Source organism: Cebus imitator, unplaced genomic scaffold (assembly GCF_001604975.1).
Source record: "Cebus imitator isolate Cc_AM_T3 unplaced genomic scaffold, Cebus_imitator-1.0 Scaffold440, whole genome shotgun sequence".
NCBI lineage: Eukaryota > Metazoa > Chordata > Mammalia > Primates > Cebidae > Cebus > Cebus imitator.
This window is the reverse complement of record NW_016107755.1, coordinates 802,100-823,165: the sequence shown is the minus strand read 5'-3', so window position 1 is coordinate 823,165 and position 21,066 is coordinate 802,100. Positions and strand designations below refer to the sequence as shown.

At 46.9% G+C, this 21,066-nt stretch overlaps 1 protein-coding gene and 2 pseudogenes across 2 annotated transcripts in view; all 3 read right to left on the bottom strand.

Annotated features, from left to right (window-relative positions):
* Window positions 1-21,066, bottom strand: part of TRIM26 (tripartite motif containing 26) — a 28,516-nt gene continuing 7,450 nt past the window's right edge. Inside the window, exons 2-8 of one of the 2 annotated variants that reach the window (XM_017510511.2) lie at window positions 12,708-13,196; window positions 12,472-12,567; window positions 10,861-11,091; window positions 4,843-4,865; window positions 4,260-4,375; window positions 4,003-4,035; window positions 1-2,079 (exon numbers count right to left, since the gene is read on the bottom strand). In XM_017510511.2, coding sequence (XP_017366000.1) covers window positions 1,397-2,079; window positions 4,003-4,035; window positions 4,260-4,375; window positions 4,843-4,865; window positions 10,861-11,091; window positions 12,472-12,567; window positions 12,708-13,145 — 1,620 coding nt within the window. In that variant the 5' untranslated portion in view covers window positions 13,146-13,196 and the 3' untranslated portion in view covers window positions 1-1,396. The remainder of the gene's footprint in view (window positions 2,080-4,002; window positions 4,036-4,259; window positions 4,376-4,842; window positions 4,866-10,860; window positions 11,092-12,471; window positions 12,568-12,707; window positions 13,197-21,066) is intronic. The other variant, XM_037732040.1, reaches the window with a different exon arrangement.
* LOC108290573 lies at window positions 2,287-3,976 on the bottom strand (annotated as a pseudogene).
* Window positions 18,437-18,587, bottom strand: LOC119468496 (annotated as a pseudogene).

Sequence of the window (21,066 nt, the reverse complement as noted above, 5' to 3'; positions counted from 1 at the left end):
TTCATTCAACAAGTCTTTATTGAGCACCTACTCTGTGCCCAGCACTGCACTAGGTGCCATGAGAATACAAGAGAAGTATAAGATGTTATGCGCCCTCCAGCTTACAAAACTAGAGGCAGAAATAAGATGTGCATGTGACTCAGGCAGCATGTGATACACACAAAGTGGGCAGCTCTGAGACAATGGTGGTGAAGAGACCACTGAGACCCAGATCCGTTGGAGCAGTTTTAGAACAGGGTGGAGGAGTTAAAACTTGGATGAGCAGTGGCTGGCAGAGCACTTGGAATGGGTAAGGACAAGACTGGGAGATCAATTTGGCTGGAGCAGGGAGCTTGTGTTAAACTGTGGCCATAAGGGGCGCCTGGACAGAGGCTGGGTCCGTGGGCAATGAGGAGACACGTTACTTCCTCTCGAGATAAAGACCTAGTGGCCTCCCACTGCCTTCCTTTCCCCATCTTCCCATCTCCACTCTTTCCTAGGAAAGTGGAATCTGCATGCTGAGTAGGGCCAGGGACAGAGGCTTAACACCCGCTGGGGAACCTGGTCAGAACTCCCGAGGCAGGGGAGGCTCTGCTCCACTGGATATTTGTCTTGGTGTTTTTGGATGTGCTGATCAAGAGCAGGATGTTCTGGGTTCTTTTAAAAACTCCTTCCACAAGGACCAATCCAGAGAGAATTTATTGATCAGTGATCACAGCTGGTACGCCAAAGCCGTATGTCTGGATCCTTCCCTAAGACCACAGATAGCTCCAGGGACTCCCACCACGTTGGCTACGGATATATGCTCCACTCTGGTTTCAGAGAAGCCTGGACTCGACCCCGTGAGATGATATGCGCTGGCACTCCAGGCCTTAAATGGCAGGGAAGCCTCAGTGGACTTTGACTATTTTCAGCATTTCCGTGTATGCTTAACTCTGAGTTGGGGTTGGGCAGGTCTGTTTAAAATGCCAGGGAAGGTGAGCAGTAAGGTGGATTTGAACAAGGAGGAACCTGTGGGATTTAAGGAGAGCAAAATGACCTTAGGCGTAATCGACTGGTTTTTCCAAGGTCTCACCACGCTGGGCAAGAAAATGCTGCATCAGGCCCTTACTCCACAGAATGCTGAGCTGGGGCCAAGGTCATGGTCAAAAAGGAAAGGAGCCCTCATGGGCTCCAGAGTCAGAAGTTCCTACGGGAAACCAGCAGGAGGTGGGAGAAGAGCCCAGTTAGGGCAGTAGATGGAGCAATAGCACTGAGTGAGATCTCGGCCACAGCAACTGGGGAGGTGGCTGGCAGTGGATATGGGGTCCCCTGCTCCAGGTGCTCAGGCCAGGCATCCCCTCACCCTATTGAGAGTCCTGGAATTCCAAAGAAGTAAAGCATCTAAGGGTGTTGGGCCAGGGGCAGATGTCAAGGTTCAGGGTCTCAGTAGGAGACGCGTTCCTGGCCACTTGAGCCACAGGAAGGGAACCAGGCGCCGGGTGAAGGTGGCGGTGAAGGTGTAGATGAGTTCCTGTGACTCTGCATTGGTGAAAGTCACGGTGCCCCCTTCATAATCCAGGGCAATGCCCACTCTCCGGGGCCGTAGCGCTGGGAAGAGCTCGGCCTCGGGGCTGGTGTTGGCCCAGATGCCGGAGGAGGAGAGGCGCAGTGCCCACACACCATCCTCTGGCCGTAGGGAGAGGTCTCCCTTCCTCTTCATAGAGTCTCTGGCCACCCCCACCATGCAGCTTTCCAGAACTTCCTCCTCTTCATCCTCCTCTTCTTCCTCTTCATCACCCAATGATTCCTCATCCTCATCCGTTTCCCAGTCGTCATATCCATCCCCATAGCCAGCCTCCTCTTCCTCCTCCTCCTCTTCTCCCTCTTCCTCCTCTTCCCCCTCTTCTTCATCCTCAGACCAGCCCTCCCTCTCCACTTCCACTTCCCAGTAGACCTTGCCCCAGGTGAAGCCCTTGCTGCCCAGCACCCCGGGCTCACAGTCAAACTGCTGGGGGTGCAGGTAGGCACATTTGTACAGGCTGGTGTAGGTCACGCACTTCCAGTCCTCTGACAGCTGCAGATACCCACTGGCCGACTGTGGGTCCAGGGTGACGCTCACTGTGGGGACAAGGAAAAAAAAAGTAACAATATCACTGTTTTGCTCTGTTTTGTTTTTTAAGTTAGAGGTAATAAAATTTATTTTAGCAGACATTTATTTTTCAACATCCTTAATTTGGTATAAGTGTGGCATATTTTCTGGCTTTGTGTTCTGCTAAATCACCATCACTAAACTGCTTTATGAGCATGATATACTGAAATTTAACTTTACTGTTTTCATTTATGCTCTGATTCCAAACAGAACTTTTCATAAGCTTCCTCTATCTCTGGATCTCTGGGTCCAACTCTTCAGCAATATCATCCATGTGTGGATCACCAGCCAAATAAATCTGTTCAATTTTCTTCATAATCTAGAAAAACACTCCTATTTTTCAAGTAACTCTAGATGTTCCTCTTGGTAATCTGGATCAGCTACAGTAAAAGGAACACTACGATGTATAAAATGTTGGTTTATTCACATAGTAATTACGATCATTTTCGGGTGTTGCATTTCTGTATGACGAAGTTGCATGGACTCCACCCAGTTACTGCACTGGAGTTCTACAAGCTTCAAGAGCATGTTTCACGTCTCTGCTGCAGTTTGCACCCATGACAACATTTTCAATTCCTGAATAATTTCTTCATATCAGTCCTTCCCTTTTCCTTCCGAGCATCTTCCAAAACTGACCCTGTCAACTTCAGTAATTTTACTGCACAAATTAAGTTGTCATCCAAGGGATTAGAAAAGAGGGCATTCAGTAACTCCCAAAGACCAACCTGAAGAATATTTGCCCTTTAACCTGTCCATTTGTTATTCTGATCTCCAGGTTAAGAAAAAGCTCTCAGAAAGGGAACAAATGCATGAAACTGTTTTCGAGTAACTTCACCCCCTTTTAGCAGCTTGATCTTTAATGTCATATTCAGTCCGACATTTTTGAAGTCAAAATTTGCGGAAGGTGCTACTCTGTGTGCTGTCAGATGATGGGCCACGTAGTTATACAAGTGAGCTCCCATGTAAGAGAAATTTGGGACAGATGCGGCCTCTTGATAAGTGAGTTCCACAGGTTCTTGCAAAGCATCCTCTGTTGTAATACAAGCATTTAGGGTCTCTGCCAACTGTTCAATTTCAGTTTCAAAACTGCCAGTCTGCTCTGTAACATGGTTCGAGAAACCCTGAACATATTCTGACAGAGATAATCCTAACCATCATCCTCATAGGATACTCTATAATTTGAATAACCTGATGGGTAAAACTCAATGGTATTCACAGACAGCTGAGACATTAATAAAGAAGCTACAACCACCTGGGGTTTAATCACTGCTGACTCAGTTCTGCTGTGGGATTTTTATACTGTGAACTAGATGGAACTCTCAGGGCCTTGTTTGCCCCCAGACAGCCCAACCTCTTCAGTGGTTCTCAGGAAAGCAAGTGTGAAAGTGGGCCAGAAGGAACCCACCAGTCTTCACAGTCAAAGAGGCACCATTCACATCTTGGTCTATGCGGATGGCGTTTCTTGGTGGTATGCAGTGTACAATCTAACTGCAGGGCTGACAGGGAGCACAGTAGTGGGGCCTGTGGCAGATACAGCCTCTGGCCTTAGGTTGCCCCTGCTGTTTCCTCTGAATACATGAGCCATGCAGCCAGGAAAATGAGAGAAAGCTCAGCCCCGGGGAAAGGACTGGTGGTAGGAACCTGTGAGGACCGGAAAAGGAAAAGCAAACGCAGGGCAGAGAAGAATCAGACTAGCAAGCAGAGGCCTCTACTGCAGACTAAAGAGTAGAGAGACCAGAAAGTGCAATGAGGGAGGGGGGCTTCTACTTTGCAACTGGGAAATTCTTCCTGTTGCAAAAGGGACTACCTGGGGAAAAACAGGGCAGTCAGAGTCTGTAGGCAGAGTTTTCCATATTTGACGTACATCTGGGAAACACCCTCTAGATACTCACCTGTCTTATATTCCAAGTCTCTCAGCAGCTTCCCTGGGGAAGAAAAAGGACAGCAATGACTCAAGTCCCACAAATTTATGAGCCCATTTGTTACTCGGGCGGTATCAACTTCCTGACAGGGATCCATCTCCAAGACAACAACCAGGAGGCCCTCAGCAGAGTGAGGCTTGAGAAGGTGATGGAAAGGAGCCGGAGCCCTCTTTCTACAAGGTGGCCCTGCCCTGACCCCCACCCTTTATGCGCTCCCCAACCCTTACCCTGGAATTCCCTCAGGCCTCGCTGCAGAGAGAGGAGTTTATCTGAGAATTCTCCGGTCTTTTTTTTAACCACTCGAGCAATGGGTTTCCCAACCCAGAACTTCTTCCGTGGATACCTGAGAAGATGGCAGACATGAAAACCTGTTACTCAGCTTTTACCTTCCTGCATACTTATCTTTCAATCCTCACGACAATTACAAAGGGAAGAGAAAAGGTATGATGATCCCCAGAAAAACCGTGGCCCAAAGACACAAGCTGAGCCAGGGCTTCAGACTATCAATAGACTCCACATCCAGGATGCTCTGCCTACTAAGCCATATTTCTAACCTCTCTGCTCTGTCCCACCTCAAATAAGGCCAGTGGGCCAAGGCGCTGGGGTTATACAGAGAACTCATAAGGAGGAGAGCAGGTCTCCGGTTCTCAAGGATGTGTCCTGCTCTGTAGAAGGGCATCAGGACGAACCACGGGATGTGAGTACCTCTGGCACCATATCACTCCCTGTGAATTCAACTGGACCTGGTCAGAAGGGGAGGGAACATAAATAAGAGGGATGAGGTACGCCGGGGAAAGGAGACTCTTTTACCTGTTTAGGAAGTCTCTTGTGTCCTAGAAGGAAAAAAAAAAAAAAAGCACAAGTATCAGTATGAATCAAATAAGACTCCAATGCATATGCACCCAACACTGTAGTAGAGGTGGGACATTTTGGTGAACAAAACAAATGTGGTCCCTTTTTTATGGAGCTGACATTCCAGTGGGGTCATTGGATAAAACAACAAGAAAACAAACAAAATCAATACAATGACAGAAGCCACCATGGCTGGGGATGACAGGGCAACCTCTTTGGGAGACACCTGTGCAGAGAATTGAGCAATGAGAAGTACTGGTCAGGAGAAGACAGGTAAGGTAAAACAGGAAAGGGCTTGGCGAAAGCAGCAGAGGCCAGATCATGCAGGGCTGGATATGCATGGTAAGGAGTTAGAATTTTGCTCCACGTACAGTGGAAAGCCATCGAGGGTTTCAAGTAGGGGCATGACATGTGTCATCCGCTCTACACATGGCTGAGACTGCTGTGTATCCTCCAGAGTCCACTCTCCCTTTCCTCCTTTTAATAGCGGAACCCCCTGGAGTTATGGGTCAGATGGCCACCCAGGAAGACTACATTTCCCAGATCCCCTGCGACCAGGTCTGGTCATGAGACTAAGTTCCAATCAATGGGACATGATAGAAAGCAATGACCACAATTCTGGGTATTGTCCTTTAAAAAAAAGAAAATTGCTTTCTTCTTCCTTTTTCCCCCTAGCTGAATTTTGGACCTGGTGGTGGTGAGCCCAACTTTGACCACACAGCAGAGGACAACATCCCTAGAAGTTGGTAGAAGAACCACATGAAAGTAACCCAGTGCCCTGGATGAGCTTATAAACAGCTACTGTGATAGCTCTAGACCCTGCACCTCTGAACTGTTACTGAAACACAAATAAATTTCTGTTCTGTCTGTGCCACTGTCCAGCAGCGAGCCAAAACCCTAAGTAATTACTTACTTGGCTGCCCCACAGACAATGGAGAGGCTTTTGCTATGGACCAGGGGAGAGCTACAGGTGGCCTGAACTAGGATGGCAGCAGTAGGGAGAAAAAGAGAGAAGTAGCACATTCCAAGTAGTTTAGAGACAAATTGACCTGGACATGCTGGTCAAGGATAATCAAGAACAGGGCATGGTTTGCACCGGAGGGGTAACGGTGGTGCTATCTGTGTGACAGACAGGTGGCAGGACAGGGTGAGTTGGAAGAGGGTTATTCTGAGATGCTAAGATTCCCTTTTGTGAGTCAATGGCCTCCATAATACTCTGTATTAATTGATTTTGTCTTCCTTTCACTCATCCACAAATATTAATTAAGTGGGTCCTAGATACCGAGCACTGATCTAGAAGCCTCAAAACAGTCAAAAAAAAAAAAGAAAAAAAGACAGCAACAAATCCCTACTTCTGTAGAGCTGACATTCTAGCAGGGAGAAGCAGACAATAATCAATGCAGCAAATACATCATACTACGTGAGTGATAAGCACCACAGGAAAAGAGAGCAGAGTGAAGAGGGAGGGAGCAGGAGCCGGTGGGGTGTAGGCAGCTTCCTTGAGAGGGTGAGATTTGGGAAACAAATGGAATTAACAAATTACGGCTGCTGATGAATGCTTCAGAAAGTTTGGAAAGAATTGTGAGCTTTACTCCAGAGGAGCAAGACAAGAAGTAGGAGGTACATCCCAACCCCACTATGAAGCAAATGCCCAGATTTGGTTGCCAAATTTCTGGCAAAGTCCTCTAACATGCACCTCAAAACATTTAAGTTCAAGGCAGCTTCAGAGGACAGGGCAACAAAACAGGGCAACTCCTGACAGCTCTGCTGACAAAGGTGGCATAAAAGAGCAAATGAATGGAGCAGTAGCTGGAGTGGTGGCCAGAGGCCCAGCTGGGCATATTTCCTGACATGGAAGTTCCCAGAACAGTAGAAAGGGGAGAATCATATAGGAGAAGCAAGAGTCCTTTAAAGGTTAAAGTTGCGAGCAGCCCAGAGAGGGTGGGGTCCTGAAAGTCAGGACAGGGCTGGCCCTGCCAAGAGAAGAGGCCAAAAGACTGAGGAGCCCCCATCCACCGCCACATACAGGGCCTCTGGAGGGAAGTGATCAGCCCAAGGCTCCTGGAGGACTCTTCTCACCCAAGACATCTGAAGCTGTCATGAAACAGGCAATGAGAGCCGAGCAGTGGGGCCACAGCAGTGAGTCATGGCAAGCTCTGGCAGGGGATGCACCTGGTTACTAACAGCATCAGGAAGGTTCTTCATGGAGGTATATAGCAAGAGAAGCAGGGTGTAAGCATGCCACCTAATCCTGCAGGGTCAGCCCCGCCTATAAGCAGGATGCAATGTCTCTCCGGGCCTCTCCTACCACCCCAGTCCCTTTAACGCCTTCTTGATGCTTTCAGCCCCACAGGTCTGTCTTTCCTTTTTTACCATCTCTATCAAAAGGTCTGTTCTATTTTACACATTTTGTCCTGTTGCTTCTCCCTCTCACCTGTATTTCTCTTTTTATTATTTTTTTATTTTTTGAGACAGGATATCACTATGTTGCTCAGGTTGGTCTCAAACTCTTGGTTTCAAGCAATCTGTCTGCCTCAGCATCCCAAAGTGCTAGAATTATAGGTGTGCGCCACCACACTGGCCTCACCTGTATTTTTCTATCAGACTTCTGGACCTTCTTTTGGGTCTTTTTCTTACTATCCTTTGACAGCCAAATAATCTCTGGGAAAATATTAATGATAATTAGGGAGTTAGCTATCTAGTTCCCATGTAGCACACAGACAAAATCTACCAATACCTTTTTTTTCTGTCTATGGCTGGTTACCTAGTTTTCCCAGCACCATTTATTAAAGAGACTGTCCCTTCCTCATTGTATGTTCTAGGTACCTTTGTTGAAAGCCAGTAGGCTGTAAATATGTGGATTTATTTCTGAGTTCTCTATTCTGTTCCATTGGTCTATGTGTCTGCTTTTATATCAATACTATGCTGTTTTGGTTACTACAGCTTTGTAGTATATTTTGAAGTGTGAGGCCTCCAGCTTTGTTCTTCTTGCTCCGGACTGCTTTGGTTATTTGGGGTCTTTTGTGACTCCATATAAATTTTAGGTTTTTACTATTTTTGTGAGGAATGTCATTGGTATTTTGATAATAGGGATTGTATTGAACCTGTAAATTGCTTTGGTTAGGATATTTTAACAATATTAATTCTAATCCATGAGCATGGAATACTTTTCCATTTATTTGTGTCTTCGATTTCTTTCATGAGTGTTTTGTAGTTTTAATTATAGAGGTCTTTTACCTCCTTGGTTAACTTCATTCCCAGGTATTTTATTTTACTTTTGTAGCTATGGTAAATGGGGTTGCTTTCTTGATGTCTTTTTTAGCTAGTTTGTTATTGGTGCATTAAAAATGCAATACATTTTTTATGTTGATTTTGTATCCTGCAACTTTACTGAATTTATTAGTTCTAAGAGTTTGTTTCTAAGGGCCTTTAGGGTTTTGCTACATATAAGTACAGCAATTATGGAAAATAGTATGAGAGTTTCTCAAAAAACTAAAAATGAAAGTACCATATGATCCAGCAATCTCATTAATAGGTATTTATCTGAAGAAAAGAAAATCAGTATATCAAAGGGATACCTACACACTCATGTTTATTGCAGCACTATTCACAATGGCTGAGATATGGACTCAATCTAAGCATCAATCAACAGATAAAGAAAATGTGGTATATATACACAACGGAATACTATTCATCCGTAATAAATTTGAGTTCATGGAAGTAGAGAGTAGAATCATAAGGATTACTTACTAAGTAGAGAGTAGAATCCTAAGGCTGGGAAGAGGGCTGGGAAGGGGAGGGTGGGAAGAAGTTGGTTAACGGATATAAAGTTACAGCTACATGGGAAGAATAAATTCTAGTGTTGTGCAGCATAGCAGGGAGAATATCATTAACTACCACTTATTGTACATTCTCTAAAAACTAGAAGAGAGGATTTTGAATGTTCCAACACAAAGAAACGATAAGTGTTTGAGGTGATAGATATGCTAATTGCTCTGAGTTTATTATTATATATGATATACAAATATCAAAATATCACTCTAAGCAGGGCACAGTGGCTCACACCTGTAATCCCAGCACTTCGGGAGGCTGAGGCAGGCAATCACCTGAGGTCAGAAGTTCGAGACTAGCCTGGCCAACATGGTGAAACCCTGTCTCTACTAAAAATAAAAAACTAGCCGGGTGTGGTGGCGCACACCTGTAATCCCAGCTACTTGGGAGGCTGAGAGAGGAGAATCACTTGAACCCAGGAGGCAGAAGTTGCAGAGGCAGGATAATTGCTTGAACCGAGGAGGCAGAGGTTGTGGTGAACTGAGACTGCACCACTGTACTCTAGCCTGGGAGACAGAGTGAGACTCTGTCTCAAAACAAACAAACAAACAAAAACTATATCCCATAAACATATATACATTACACAGCACTAAAAATAAAAGAGAAAACATAAAACAAAAAAGAAACCCACCAGTACCAATAACATTTCCTGTACTAGTTTCAAGCAGACACCATTTTCTCTCCCTTCCATTGACCTTACTCCACCCCAGGGAGAGCTGCAGTCTGAGTGCTCTGAGTCACTGAGAGCCGGGGCTCTGCTCTGAGGGCCACTTCTCTTAATGCATTAGGAAAGGGCACCCCTCTGGGCAGACACAATGGATTTCAGCCCCACCACATCCTCAGCTGTGTGCCTCTGTTCCACGCACAGCAGGCATCCATACATGGCAGGGGCATGGGAAGAGGAAGAAGAGGAACAGGGGCAAAAGGAGATGCAGAAAGTGACCCAGTCAAAGAGTCTGACAAGAGAAATCTGAGGGAACAGAACGAAATCTGGAGGAAAAGAGGGGGCCAGAGAGACATTCTGGACAAAATGAGAACAAGAGCACAGAGCCCAGGAGTCAGGACACCTGGGCTCGAGCCATGACCTGACACCTGCCTCGTGGCCTGGGACAAACTCCTTCCACTCCCTGGACCTCAGTGACTTCAGCAGTAGGGACTGGACTGGATGGTCTAAAATCCCTGCCAGTCCTCATTCTGCATCTGAATTCACAACAATGGTAAGCCCGTGGCCACTTCCTATAGTCTGTCCTGGTACACACACTTGGGTGTCTGCCTTGCTATCTCTCCCTCCTGGCTATTGGTTTGCCCTGCCATTGGCCTGGGACCCCACCTTCCTAGAGATCCTGGGTGACTCTGCTGCTGACCCTAAACAGTGCAAGTGGGGGAATACCATCAGAGAGCCCCTCTTCTCCCAGCCTGTGAGGGAAGGAAGGTCAAGTCCTCTATACCTCCAAAGGCTGCTGGGCCCTGTTCAGGGCAGTGTAAGCCCGAGAGGCTCCCGGGGAGGAGATGTGGTGCCATTTCAGCTTCACAACCAGTTCTTCAGCCCGAAAGCCTTCCTTTCTATCAAAGCCCCCTCCTCTAGGAGGCGCCCCAAGGCCCCTTGTCTGCTTTCCATCTTGTTCTCTGTGTGGTAATCCCATAGGCCCAGAGAAAACCTGGCCATCTCTGTCTCCCTTCCCCAGTTACCCTATCTCTTTTAGACCCTCCGAGTCTTTGAGACGAGCCGCTGGTCAGCCCTCCCTCAGCCACCCCCAACCACGACACCATAAAAAGCTTCCACCAGTTAAGTGTCTGCCAGTAACTTGTTAGAAAGGCTCATGATGGCAGTGATGAGAATGGAGGATGGTAAATTATATTAATTAATGATTTTAATAACCTTCCCTTCCATTTTTTACTCTATTTTATCATTTAGTTTTTTTAACGATTTTGTGTAGAAAATTTATTTCCTGAAGTGACATCATGCCAGTTATTTCATTTTATGCCCATGCGATCTACAGAATAATTGGCAGGGGTTAGGATCACCATCCTCATGTTTCAGATGACAAAACTGAGGCCCAAGTCTCCTAAGGTCCTGCAAGTGAATGGCAGGGCTGGGACCCACCATCCTGGTCCCTGGCTCCCTGCCCAGGGACGGCCTCTCACCTGCATGAGCTCTGCAGCTGGCTGCTGTGCCTTGCCCTCCAGTTCGGAGATGATCAGAGCCAGCCGGGCGAGCTCTCCGACGCCCCGGCTCTTGAACTTCTCTCTGCCCTCTGTGAGCTCCTGCTCCAGCTTCGCCAGCTGTTCCAGCAGGTGCTGCTCCCGCTCCCTCAGGAACTGATGACCCTGCTCAAACTCAGCCACAATGTACTGCCTCTGGTCCTGGAGCTTCTTCTGCAGGGGGCAGGAAGGGGAGAAGAGCTGACACCTCTGCTCAGGGTGGAGGGTCCAGCACTGGAGGTGCACAAGGCTGGCTCATTCACCTCGGTACCCTCGTTCAAGAATTCCACAGGATGTGGAGTGGGAGAAGCTATAGAGGGCTCCCGGTCCACACTCCTCAAAGACACCAGTAATGAATTAGTTCCGTTCACTCCACCACTACATGATGAAAACCCTGTCTCCACCTGACTGGTTAGCCACGATCTGTTTTAGCTAAACCTGGGGGCAGTTGTGCACACTGAGAGCCTGGAGGGGTCATTGGACTTAGCTGTCTCTGGCTTACTCTCTCCCTCTCGCTGGGCCTCATGACTCACCACTGGGCCTGACCCCACTACTCCTCCACCGCCCACTTTCCCAACATACACATTTTTCCCAGGTTTTCCCCAGAAAATCAGAACCATTTTATCAGTTTTTCCCTCCCAACCCCATATCTGATCAAGCACATAACGTGCTGCCTAACTACAGTTGTCCCTTGGTGTCAGTGGGTGATGGGTTCCACAATCCCCCTCCCCAAGGACACCCTAATCCAAGGATGCTCAAGTTTCTTATATAAAATGGAAATATATTTACATATAATCCACTATATACTTTAAATTATCTCTAGATTACTTATAATGCCTAATATAATGTAAATGCTATATAAATAGCTGTTACATCGTATTGTTTAGAGAATAATGACAAGATTTAAAAAATCTGTATATATTCAGTAGAGATGCTTTTTCTTTTTTCTGAATATTTCTGATCCATGGTTGGGTAAACCCACAGGTGCAGAGCCCACAGATATGCAGGAGGTCCCACTGTGCTGGCAACTATGATCCTGGGTCTGGGCCTCACTAAGTACAGCGCCATCAGAGCTGGCAGGCCTGCCTTAGCCGTTCCCTAGCCCCTCCCTCTCAGTTCTTACCCTGGAGCCAACTCCCTCCTTCTAAACCCTTTGTCCCCCCTCCACTTTAGGCAACCTTCTCTCCCTCTCTCTCTCTCTCTCTCTCTCTCTTTGAAAGGAAGAATGAAGCCATGCCTTCTTCAGTCCCCTGGCAGAAGAGAAGCTGCAGCTAGACATGGGCCCTGCCACCAAGGTGAGAGTCACAGAAAAGGGAAGGGACTCTGGCTGACATCCAGGGGACCCACTTGTCTCTCAGACAAGCAACAGGCCCAAGACCACACAGCTAGAAAGACAGAGCCTGGGCTAAACCCAGGTCTGCCACTGCCAGCCCGACGCCCGTCCTCCCTGTGAGCAGCACCTAGAACACCTCCCAGCTGCCGCCTACTCGCCCAGCCTCACTCTGCCTTACACGGGCACAACACTTCAGGGCTTCCTGTACCAGCCTCACTTACCAGTGCAGCCAGGATATCACCTTCTCCCTTTGCCTGGAAGCCCTGAATTTTGTCTCTGTCTCTCCTTAGGGTGCTCAGGTGATTCAGGATTTTTTCCTGTGGAGAAACAAGCAGTGGGAACAGGTGGATGCTCTGGGCTGGGGCAGAAGGGGAAACTCAGGCTGAGTCCTCTGAGGGCTGCAGGCGGAGTGTCCACAGAAGGTGGCAAGGCACCCTTGCGGGTGAGGAGGGCTTACCCTGTGGGGCTGGGCAGCCTTCTCCATGAGGACGGCCATGTGGGGCCTGTGTTCCCGGGACTCCCGGCACATCACGCACAGCAGCTTCCCATCATCCTCGCAGTAGTAGTGCAGCTTCTCCCGGTGTCGCTCGCACAGCTTCGCGTCCTGCTGCTCCCGGGTCACCTCTCCCGGCTGCCTGCCCTTGTCCACCTTCAGCCGCTCAATGTTCTCCACCAGGCTGGCCAGCTGCCACACGGGTCGTATATTCTCCTTCTTAAAAGGCTTCTTACAGAGCGGGCAGACGGGGCGGCTCCCTGAGATGGGGCGGACGTCTGTGGTGCAGCTGCGGCAGAAGACGTGGCCACAGTCAATGGTCACAGGGTCCCGCAGGTAATCGAGACAGATGGAGCAGGTCACCTCCTCTTCCAGGCTCCGTAGTGGGGCTGACGTGGCCATGGTACCCTTAGTTCAGAGGGGTCTTCGTTCACTGTTGCGGACTTCTTCTCCCTGGAGATGAGACATAAGAGTCAGGAGCAGAGGTGGCAGCCTTGTAGCTGCCAGGCACAGCACTCAGTCAATCTACCGACACCACCAGCTCCTACAGGGCTCACACAATGACAAAGGGAAGGGGACCTTACAGAACTAGCCCAACTCCCTCATTGTACAGATAAGGAAATGGAATCCCAGAAAGATTAACTTGGTAGAGTGAAGAGCAGGGCAGCCACTAGCCTATACCTTGCTGTTGGGAGACCCTTTCAACACCCTTTCTATCTGTTGGAAAATCGCTGTAGTGCACCAACTGTAACAGAACAATCTCTTACTACTTGCTGGGAAACTCGTAACAATACATATATAAATCTACAATGCCTACCGTAGACACAGTGCTCCCTCGCTTGTGGACACCTGCTCACTCAATTACGCAAAGCACAAGACACATGACCAGCCATGGGGGTCCTGACAGAGTCAAGAGACCCCTTTCGTTTATTCCTCAAGCTTTCAGGTTTCAAGAACTACGAGGGGCAGCATGCCATGGCTCACCCTGTAAACCCAACACTTCGGGTGGCTAAGGCAGGAGGATCACTTGAACCCAGGAGTTTGAAACCAGCCTCAGCAACATAGTGAGACCCTGTCTCTACTAAAAAAATAAAAAAATTTTAAAAGCCCAGTATGGTAGAATATGTCTGTAGTCCCAGCTGGAGGGCCACAGCAGGGGGATTCCTTGAATCTGGAGGTGGAAGCTACCGTGAGCTATGATTCTGCCACTATACTCCAGCCTGGGCAACAGAATGAGAGATCCCATCTCAAAACAACAAAAGGCATTAAAAAAAAAAAGCTAAGAGTACTGAGGTTCTTTACCAAAATTTAAGAAGCATCAGGAAGATTCAGGAGTCTGAGTGTCAGTGTTTCCCTTCATGAGTGTTTCCCTGGGCTGCTCTACAGTTTGGGTCTAATTGCTTCCCCTAGAAGGCTGGACTCTAAACTCAGCCCTCCAGCGGAGCACATCTTAGCCTCAATGGGCTTGTTCTTGGCTGTGACTTCCCTGTCTAGCTCGCTCCTGAGGGAAACCAGCATGGGAGGAACCCTCAGGTGGCTGTGGCGGCTATGTGCTGTGAAGCCTTGGCTTGTACAGGGAATGTGGACACACAGAAAGGACTCTGCTTCTGTTTACCTTTGTAGTCCCGTCCCAGTTCTTGTCTGAAGTTATGAGCCTCAGCACATCTAACCTAAGAGCAGCCTCCTGCCCCTGACTCTGCCTGACAATAAAGAAGTCACTTAGGTACTGAGCCTCAGCTGGGTGCAGTGGCTCAGGCCTGTAATCCCAGCACTTTGGGAGGCCAAGGCAGGCAGATCACTTGAGGTCGGGAGTTCAAGACCAGCCTGACCAACATGGAGAAACTCCGTCTCTACTAAAAATACAAAAAATTAGCCGGGCGTGGTGGCACATGACTATAATCCCAGCTACTCGAGAGGCTGAGGCAGGAGAATTGCTTGAAACTGGGAGGTGGAGGTTGCAGTAAGCTGAGATCATGCCATTGTACTCCAGACTGGGCAACAAGAGCAAAACTCCGTCTCAAAAAAAAAAAAAAAAGTACTGAGCCTCAGTGTATCCATCTGTAAAACAGGAATGATACTTACCTTCAAGGGTTTCTAAGCAGGTCATGTGAAAGAATTATGGTAAAAGTACTAAGCACGAGCCTAGTACAGATGGAAATCTAGTAGGGAACTCAGAACCCCTGGTTCCCAAATCCAGTAAGTGTTCAAACCACAAAGAGTTAAATTCAAAAGTGGCAGCAAGAGAAGAAGTGAGTAGAACCAGTCACAGTGACACACATGCTACAGAGTTAAAGAACATCGTCACGGGGCGGTGCCAGGAGGACCTGCTCTCCCATAGATCCATGGAAGGCAACTAGAGCAGCACTGGAAAGACAACCAGCAGGGCACAGAGGTGACTGCGAGGCTGGAATGAAGCAACCTGAATTACAGGCAAATCAATACTAGTAATGATTATGTATGGTGAAAAGTCCATTGCAACAGAGTTCAGTGGCCTCTGTCAGTACTGACATGAATGGGACAGAAATAAAACCCCCAGTCTATATGACCCAAGAGAAAACAAAACAGAAATATAATGTGACTCATTGAGAGTCTAGTTAAGTACTATATAAAAAGTGTTTTATGATGTAAAAGGACTACATATAAGAGACTATTACAGTGCTGATAATAAATTCCAACCGGAGGCACTAATTGGATCTAGTTATGTGTGATTTTAAGAGACAAAATGAGGGGAAAATCAAGCACTTTCAAAGCACAAATGAAAGAATCAAGGAATTTAACTGTCAAGTGAAAGTAATATTAAGCTCCTAGATGTTAGTAATGCTGGTTGAAATGCTAGAAATTGTCTGGTCCAACTCCTTGTCTTTACTGTTGAGGAAATAAGCCTGGCCCAGCACTTTTTCAGTTGTAACATACTGCAAGTGTTTAGAAATAGGAAAAAGAAATGGTACTGGGAGTGTCTGTGGGCTGTGAAGCTGTTCATGCCTCTTTGCCGAATGGCCTGGAAGTTTAAAAGCTGAGGTTGTTTTCTTGCTCAAGGATAGCCCGTGTTATCTTTGGAGTTGGGAACTTATTTTGCAACTTACTTGCAAAATAAAAAGAATAAAAGGACTATGAAGAGCTCAGCTACAGCTCTTCTTCCATGCAAAATAGGATACCTCATCATCCAGCCTCCATGCTGGGATTCGACAGTCTTTAAACCTCCTGAAACTGTCAAAAATTATTGTATATGTACTAGATACATAAAACTGTCTAGAGATTACAGCAAACATCAGTAAATAAGTAGAGAGGGACAGCAAAACTAGAAATCATTTTGCAACTGCCATAATAGCACAAGGATCATCAATAGATGCTAAAACTATTGCGTGAAAGGTTTTGGGGGCAAGATAGTCCCCATGGTGCCAAAGTACCAACCAATGGATTACTTCCTGACATAACTTGGTAAGGAAGAGATCCTGTGATCACCTTAACTAAGTGATCAAATCCAGTGTTAATCAACAGAGGGGGCGAGGTGGCATGTGCTTCCTGGCATGGCACTACATGAATCACACAACATTACCCATGAAGTTTGTGCCAAAAACGTTTGACTTGAATGAAAGGCTAGTCAAGTCTTTAGATCTAACTTCCAGTTTGTAGAAAATATGAAGGGTAAAAGAATACTCTGAAGTATGTTACAACTGAAAAAGTACTAATGGAGGAGTTTCCACGAGGAAACAACTAGAAAAATCCAGAATGCTGGACATTTCACATGGCAACTGGCCTAATCTTTAAAAAAGTCAATGTCTTAAAAAAAAACTTTGAAAGAATTGCTCTTGATTTTTACAGACTAAAGAGAAATAATAACCAAATGCAATATGTGAACCTTGATTGGATCCCGTTTGTTTTTCTTTCTTTTTTTTTATAGGCTATAAAAATAGTCTTGGAACTATTGTGGGAAATTTAAAAATAGACTGAGTGTTGGATCATATAAAAAATTATTTCCTTTTTTTTTTTTTTGAGACAGGGTCTTACTCTTGTCCCCTACAGTCCAGTGGAACTATCTTGGTTCACTGCAACCTACATCTCCCTAGCTCGAGAAATCCTCTCACCTCAGCCTCCTGAGTTGCTGCGACAACAGGCACATGCTACTGCACTTGGCTAATTTTTTAAAGTTTTTGTAGAAAAGAGTTCCCACTATATTGCCCAGGCTGGTCTTGAACTCCTAGGCTCAAGCCATCCTTCCACCTCAGCCTCCCAAAGTGCTGGGATTATAGGCGTGAGCGACTGCACCTTCTCTAAAATTATTTTCGTAATAGCATTTATTGAGGTTACATAAATAAATAAATGTATGTACTTATTTATTTATTTATTCGTTTACTTATTTATTTGTTTTTGAGATGGAGTTTTCCTCTTGTTGCCCAGGCTGGAGTGCAGTGGCGCAAACTAGACTCACTGCAACTTCCACCTCCCGGGTTCAAGCAATTCTCCTCCCTCAGCCTCCCTAGTAGCTGGGATTATAGGCACCCGCCAACACATCTGGCTATTATTTTGTATTTTTAGTAGAGATGGGTTTCACCAGGTTGGCCAGGCTGGTCTCAAACTCCTGATCTCAGGTGATTCACCTGCCTTGGCCTCCCAAAGTGCTGGGATTACAAGGCGTGAGATACCGTGCCCGGCCAAGAATACCTGTATTCCTAGGCAATGGATGCTGTAGTGTTTACAGCTTGTCTCCCACCTAATTTGAAATGATTCAGCAAAGCAAAATAAAAAGCTAGAAAAGTTTTCTGGGGAGGGAGCTATAGTTTTCTATCACACTTTTTTTTTTTTTTTTGAGATGGAGTCTTGCTCTGTCACCCAGGCTAGAGTGCGGTGGCGTGATCTCAGCTCACTGCAATCTCCACCTCTTGGGTTCAAGCGATTCTCCTGCCTGAGCCTCCCAAGTAGCTGGGACTATAGGCACATGCTACCATGACTGGCTAATTTTTTGCATTTTTAGTAGAGACAGGGTTTCACTGTGTTAGCCAGGATGGTCTCGATCTACTGACCTCGTGATCCACCTGCCCCAGCCTCCCAAAGTGTTGGGATTACAGGCATGGGCCACTGCTCCCGGCCTTCTACCACATTCTTAAAAGGGTCTGTAGTAACCATCAAAAATGTTTAAATCATTGATACAGATATCATCGTGCTTGACACTCTGTAGAAGCTCAAAACACATCTGTTAAAAAAGTGAATGGATTCAGGGGAACTGCAGACAAGGTTAAGTGAATAGAACCATTTGTTTTTGAGGGTCTGCCATAACTAGATAAACAAAACACAGTACCACTTCTATGACTAATCCCTTCCCTTGGTTATACAGACTCCTTCTGAGGAAACAGGCTCAGCAGGGTGAAGTGACTTGCCCAAGAGCACATGGCTAGGAAGCAGTGCCTGGTGCCAGGCCCTCCACTCAATCCACTACACTCTCTTCCCCACCCAAGCACACTGTAAAATGGGGTCTAATACCAGCTCCTTTGTTAGGAAGCTCAGATGAGGTCATCTACATGGAAGGGCTTTGTAAGCTGAGTAATGCTGACAAAAGAAAAGGGGCATATATTCTGCTGATACTGACCAAAAGCACCCTAGCCTTAGCTATGACAAACTTTCACATATGGGGTAAGCAATAAAGCATCCCTGTTGGATAATAGTTTTCCTTTTTAGGGATTGGGGATCTCAAGATTTCAGAATTAGGAGAAATAAGGTTGAGTATGAGAGATGTGAGCAGACCAGAATAACCACTCCCTTTCCCCAAATACAAATCTGTCAGATCCGATGTAAAATTCACCCTCTCTAGTCACAAACTATAGAAATGATCCCTGAAAGTATAGTCTTAAAATTCACCCTCTCTAAAAAAAAAAAAAAAAAAAAACTCTTCCCCAACTTGCCACACTCCCCCCTGCCCCCCGCCCTGGTTCTGCCCTATCTTTTATGCCTTCAGCATATTCTCTGTGATTACCACAACAGGTTTCTACACTAAGAGGTGAAACCATTACCCTACTATCCATTCCTGGCTCCTGGGCAAACAGAAACCAAAATTAGAGCCAAAAAAAATAAATAAATAACACTGGATAACATACTCCACCCCCACCCCCCTTTACCCAGATGAGAATTCTGAAGCCATCCTCCCAGCTCAGGGAGGAAGTCACTTCATGAGGAAGTCACTTCATGAACTGCCTTTCACCAGAGGTCACACATCCCTGCTGGGGGTGCGGGGGCATCCTTCTGTCTCTTCAGTAAACCAGTAGCAGCCCAGTGCGGTGGCTCACACCTGTAATCCCAGCACTTTGGGAGGCCAAGGCAGGTGGATCACCTGAGGTCGGGAGTTTGAGACCAGCCTGAACAACATAGAGAAACCCGTGTCTACTAAAAATACAAAATTAGCCGGGCATGGTGGCACATGCCTGTAAGCCCAGCTACTCGGGAGGCTGAGGCAGGCTTGAATCCATGAGGTGGAGGTTGCAGTGAGCCAAGATTGCACCACTGCAATGCAGCTTGGGCAATAAGAGCAAAACTCTGTCTCAAAAAGTAAAAAAATAATAATAAAAAAATAAACCAGAAGCTAGCTGCAATTCTATAGAACCAGGAAGATGCAACAAACAACAAGCCCTGCAATGTCCTGGTACCCTGAAAGACAGAACTGGAGACACCCCCTATCTTTATCTAAGCTTTTCCCATTTCCTTGAAATCCACCCCTCCCCTATATGTCTCTGGATCTCATAAATACCTAATCTGCACATGTCAACAGACTAGGCAAGGTGACGCCTCGTAATTTCAAGATATGGATGCATGCACGATTACTGGCTCCAAGATAATCACTATGAGCTGTAAAAACTAACTGAGGGCCGGGCACGGGGGCTTGTGCCTATAATTCCAGCACTTTGGGAGGCTAAGGCAGGAGGATTGCCTGAGCCCAGGAGTTTGAAACCAGCCTAAGTAACATAGTGAGACCTTGTCTCTAAAAAAAGAAATTAGCTGAATTAGCTGGGAGGGATGGTGCATGCCTGTAGTTCCAGCTACCTAGTAAGCTGAGGCAGGAAGATCTCTTGAGCCTGGGAAGTTGAGGCTGCAGAGAGCCATGACTGCGCCACTGCACTCCAGCCTGGGTAAAACTTTGGCCTGCCTCCTGCTGCCTCTGGCTCCTGGATGCCACCCAGAGAGGTGCCCTGGTAGACACTGAATCCCAGATGTGGACTCTGGGCCCAGGAAAGTGAATGGAAAGGTCTGGGTTTGCACCATGGCCTCCAGCATACCAGTTCAGGCCTCTCTTCAGCATCTCAAGCTGCTTCTCAAGCATATGTCTGGACCTCCAAACAAGAGGAAAGCACCTGTAATCCCAAAGCACTTAGCCTAGAGCTCCATTCCCTGTGGCTACTCCATTTAATGGCTCTCGGGGCCCCAGATTAAGCCCCATATTTTAATCTGAGATAAGCAACTTCAGGTAAACTTCCATGAGACACCTCTAAAAAACCTGGAGAGGCCAGAATTCAGGGCAAAAAGCAAGTGATCCAGATGTGCATACTAGAGGAGTGACAGCACTCCTACTAGACATGCCAAAGGCCTGGATACTAGGCTGTCCCGGAGATCCCAGTGACTGTGCACGATGCATTCCTGTGGTCACAATTGGCTTACTTTCCCCATGGAGCTGAGCATCAGTGGTGTTCTGAAGCACAGTGCACGCTACAAAAATCACGAGGGCTCTGAAGGCTAGAAATTCCCACAGGGCTCAAAGAGGGGCAGGAGGTAGCGGCCAGCTGGGAAGTGGATGAGACAAGGCTTTCAAGGGCCCCTGTCCTGCAGCTGACCGATAGGGAAAAATTGGGAGTTCTTCATTTGTGTGCCTGAATATTTGTCTGATGTTGAATCATGAACCAAGCTCTCTCTTGTCTAAAATATTCTTAAGTGTCATTTGGCGCTTTGATAAAATCCTTTATCGTCTCATGGGATGGTTCAAACCCTGACTACACATCAGATTTGTAGTCTTCAAACTGATGAGTTTTCAAAACATACCCAGACCAACTGAATTAGAATCTCCAGAGGTGGCCCAGACTCTGGTATGGTATTAAAAAACAAACTTCCGGGCTGGGCACAGTGGCTCACACACATAATCCCAGAATTTTGGGAGGCCGAGGCAGGCAGATCACGAGATCAGGCGATCGAGACCGTCCTGACCAACATGGTGAAATCCTGTCTCTACTAAAAATACAAAAATTACCAGGCATATTGGCACGTGCCTGTAATCCCAGCTACTCGGGAGGTTGAGGCAGGAGAATCGCTTGAACCCAGGCAGCGGAGGTTGTAGTGAGCCGAGATC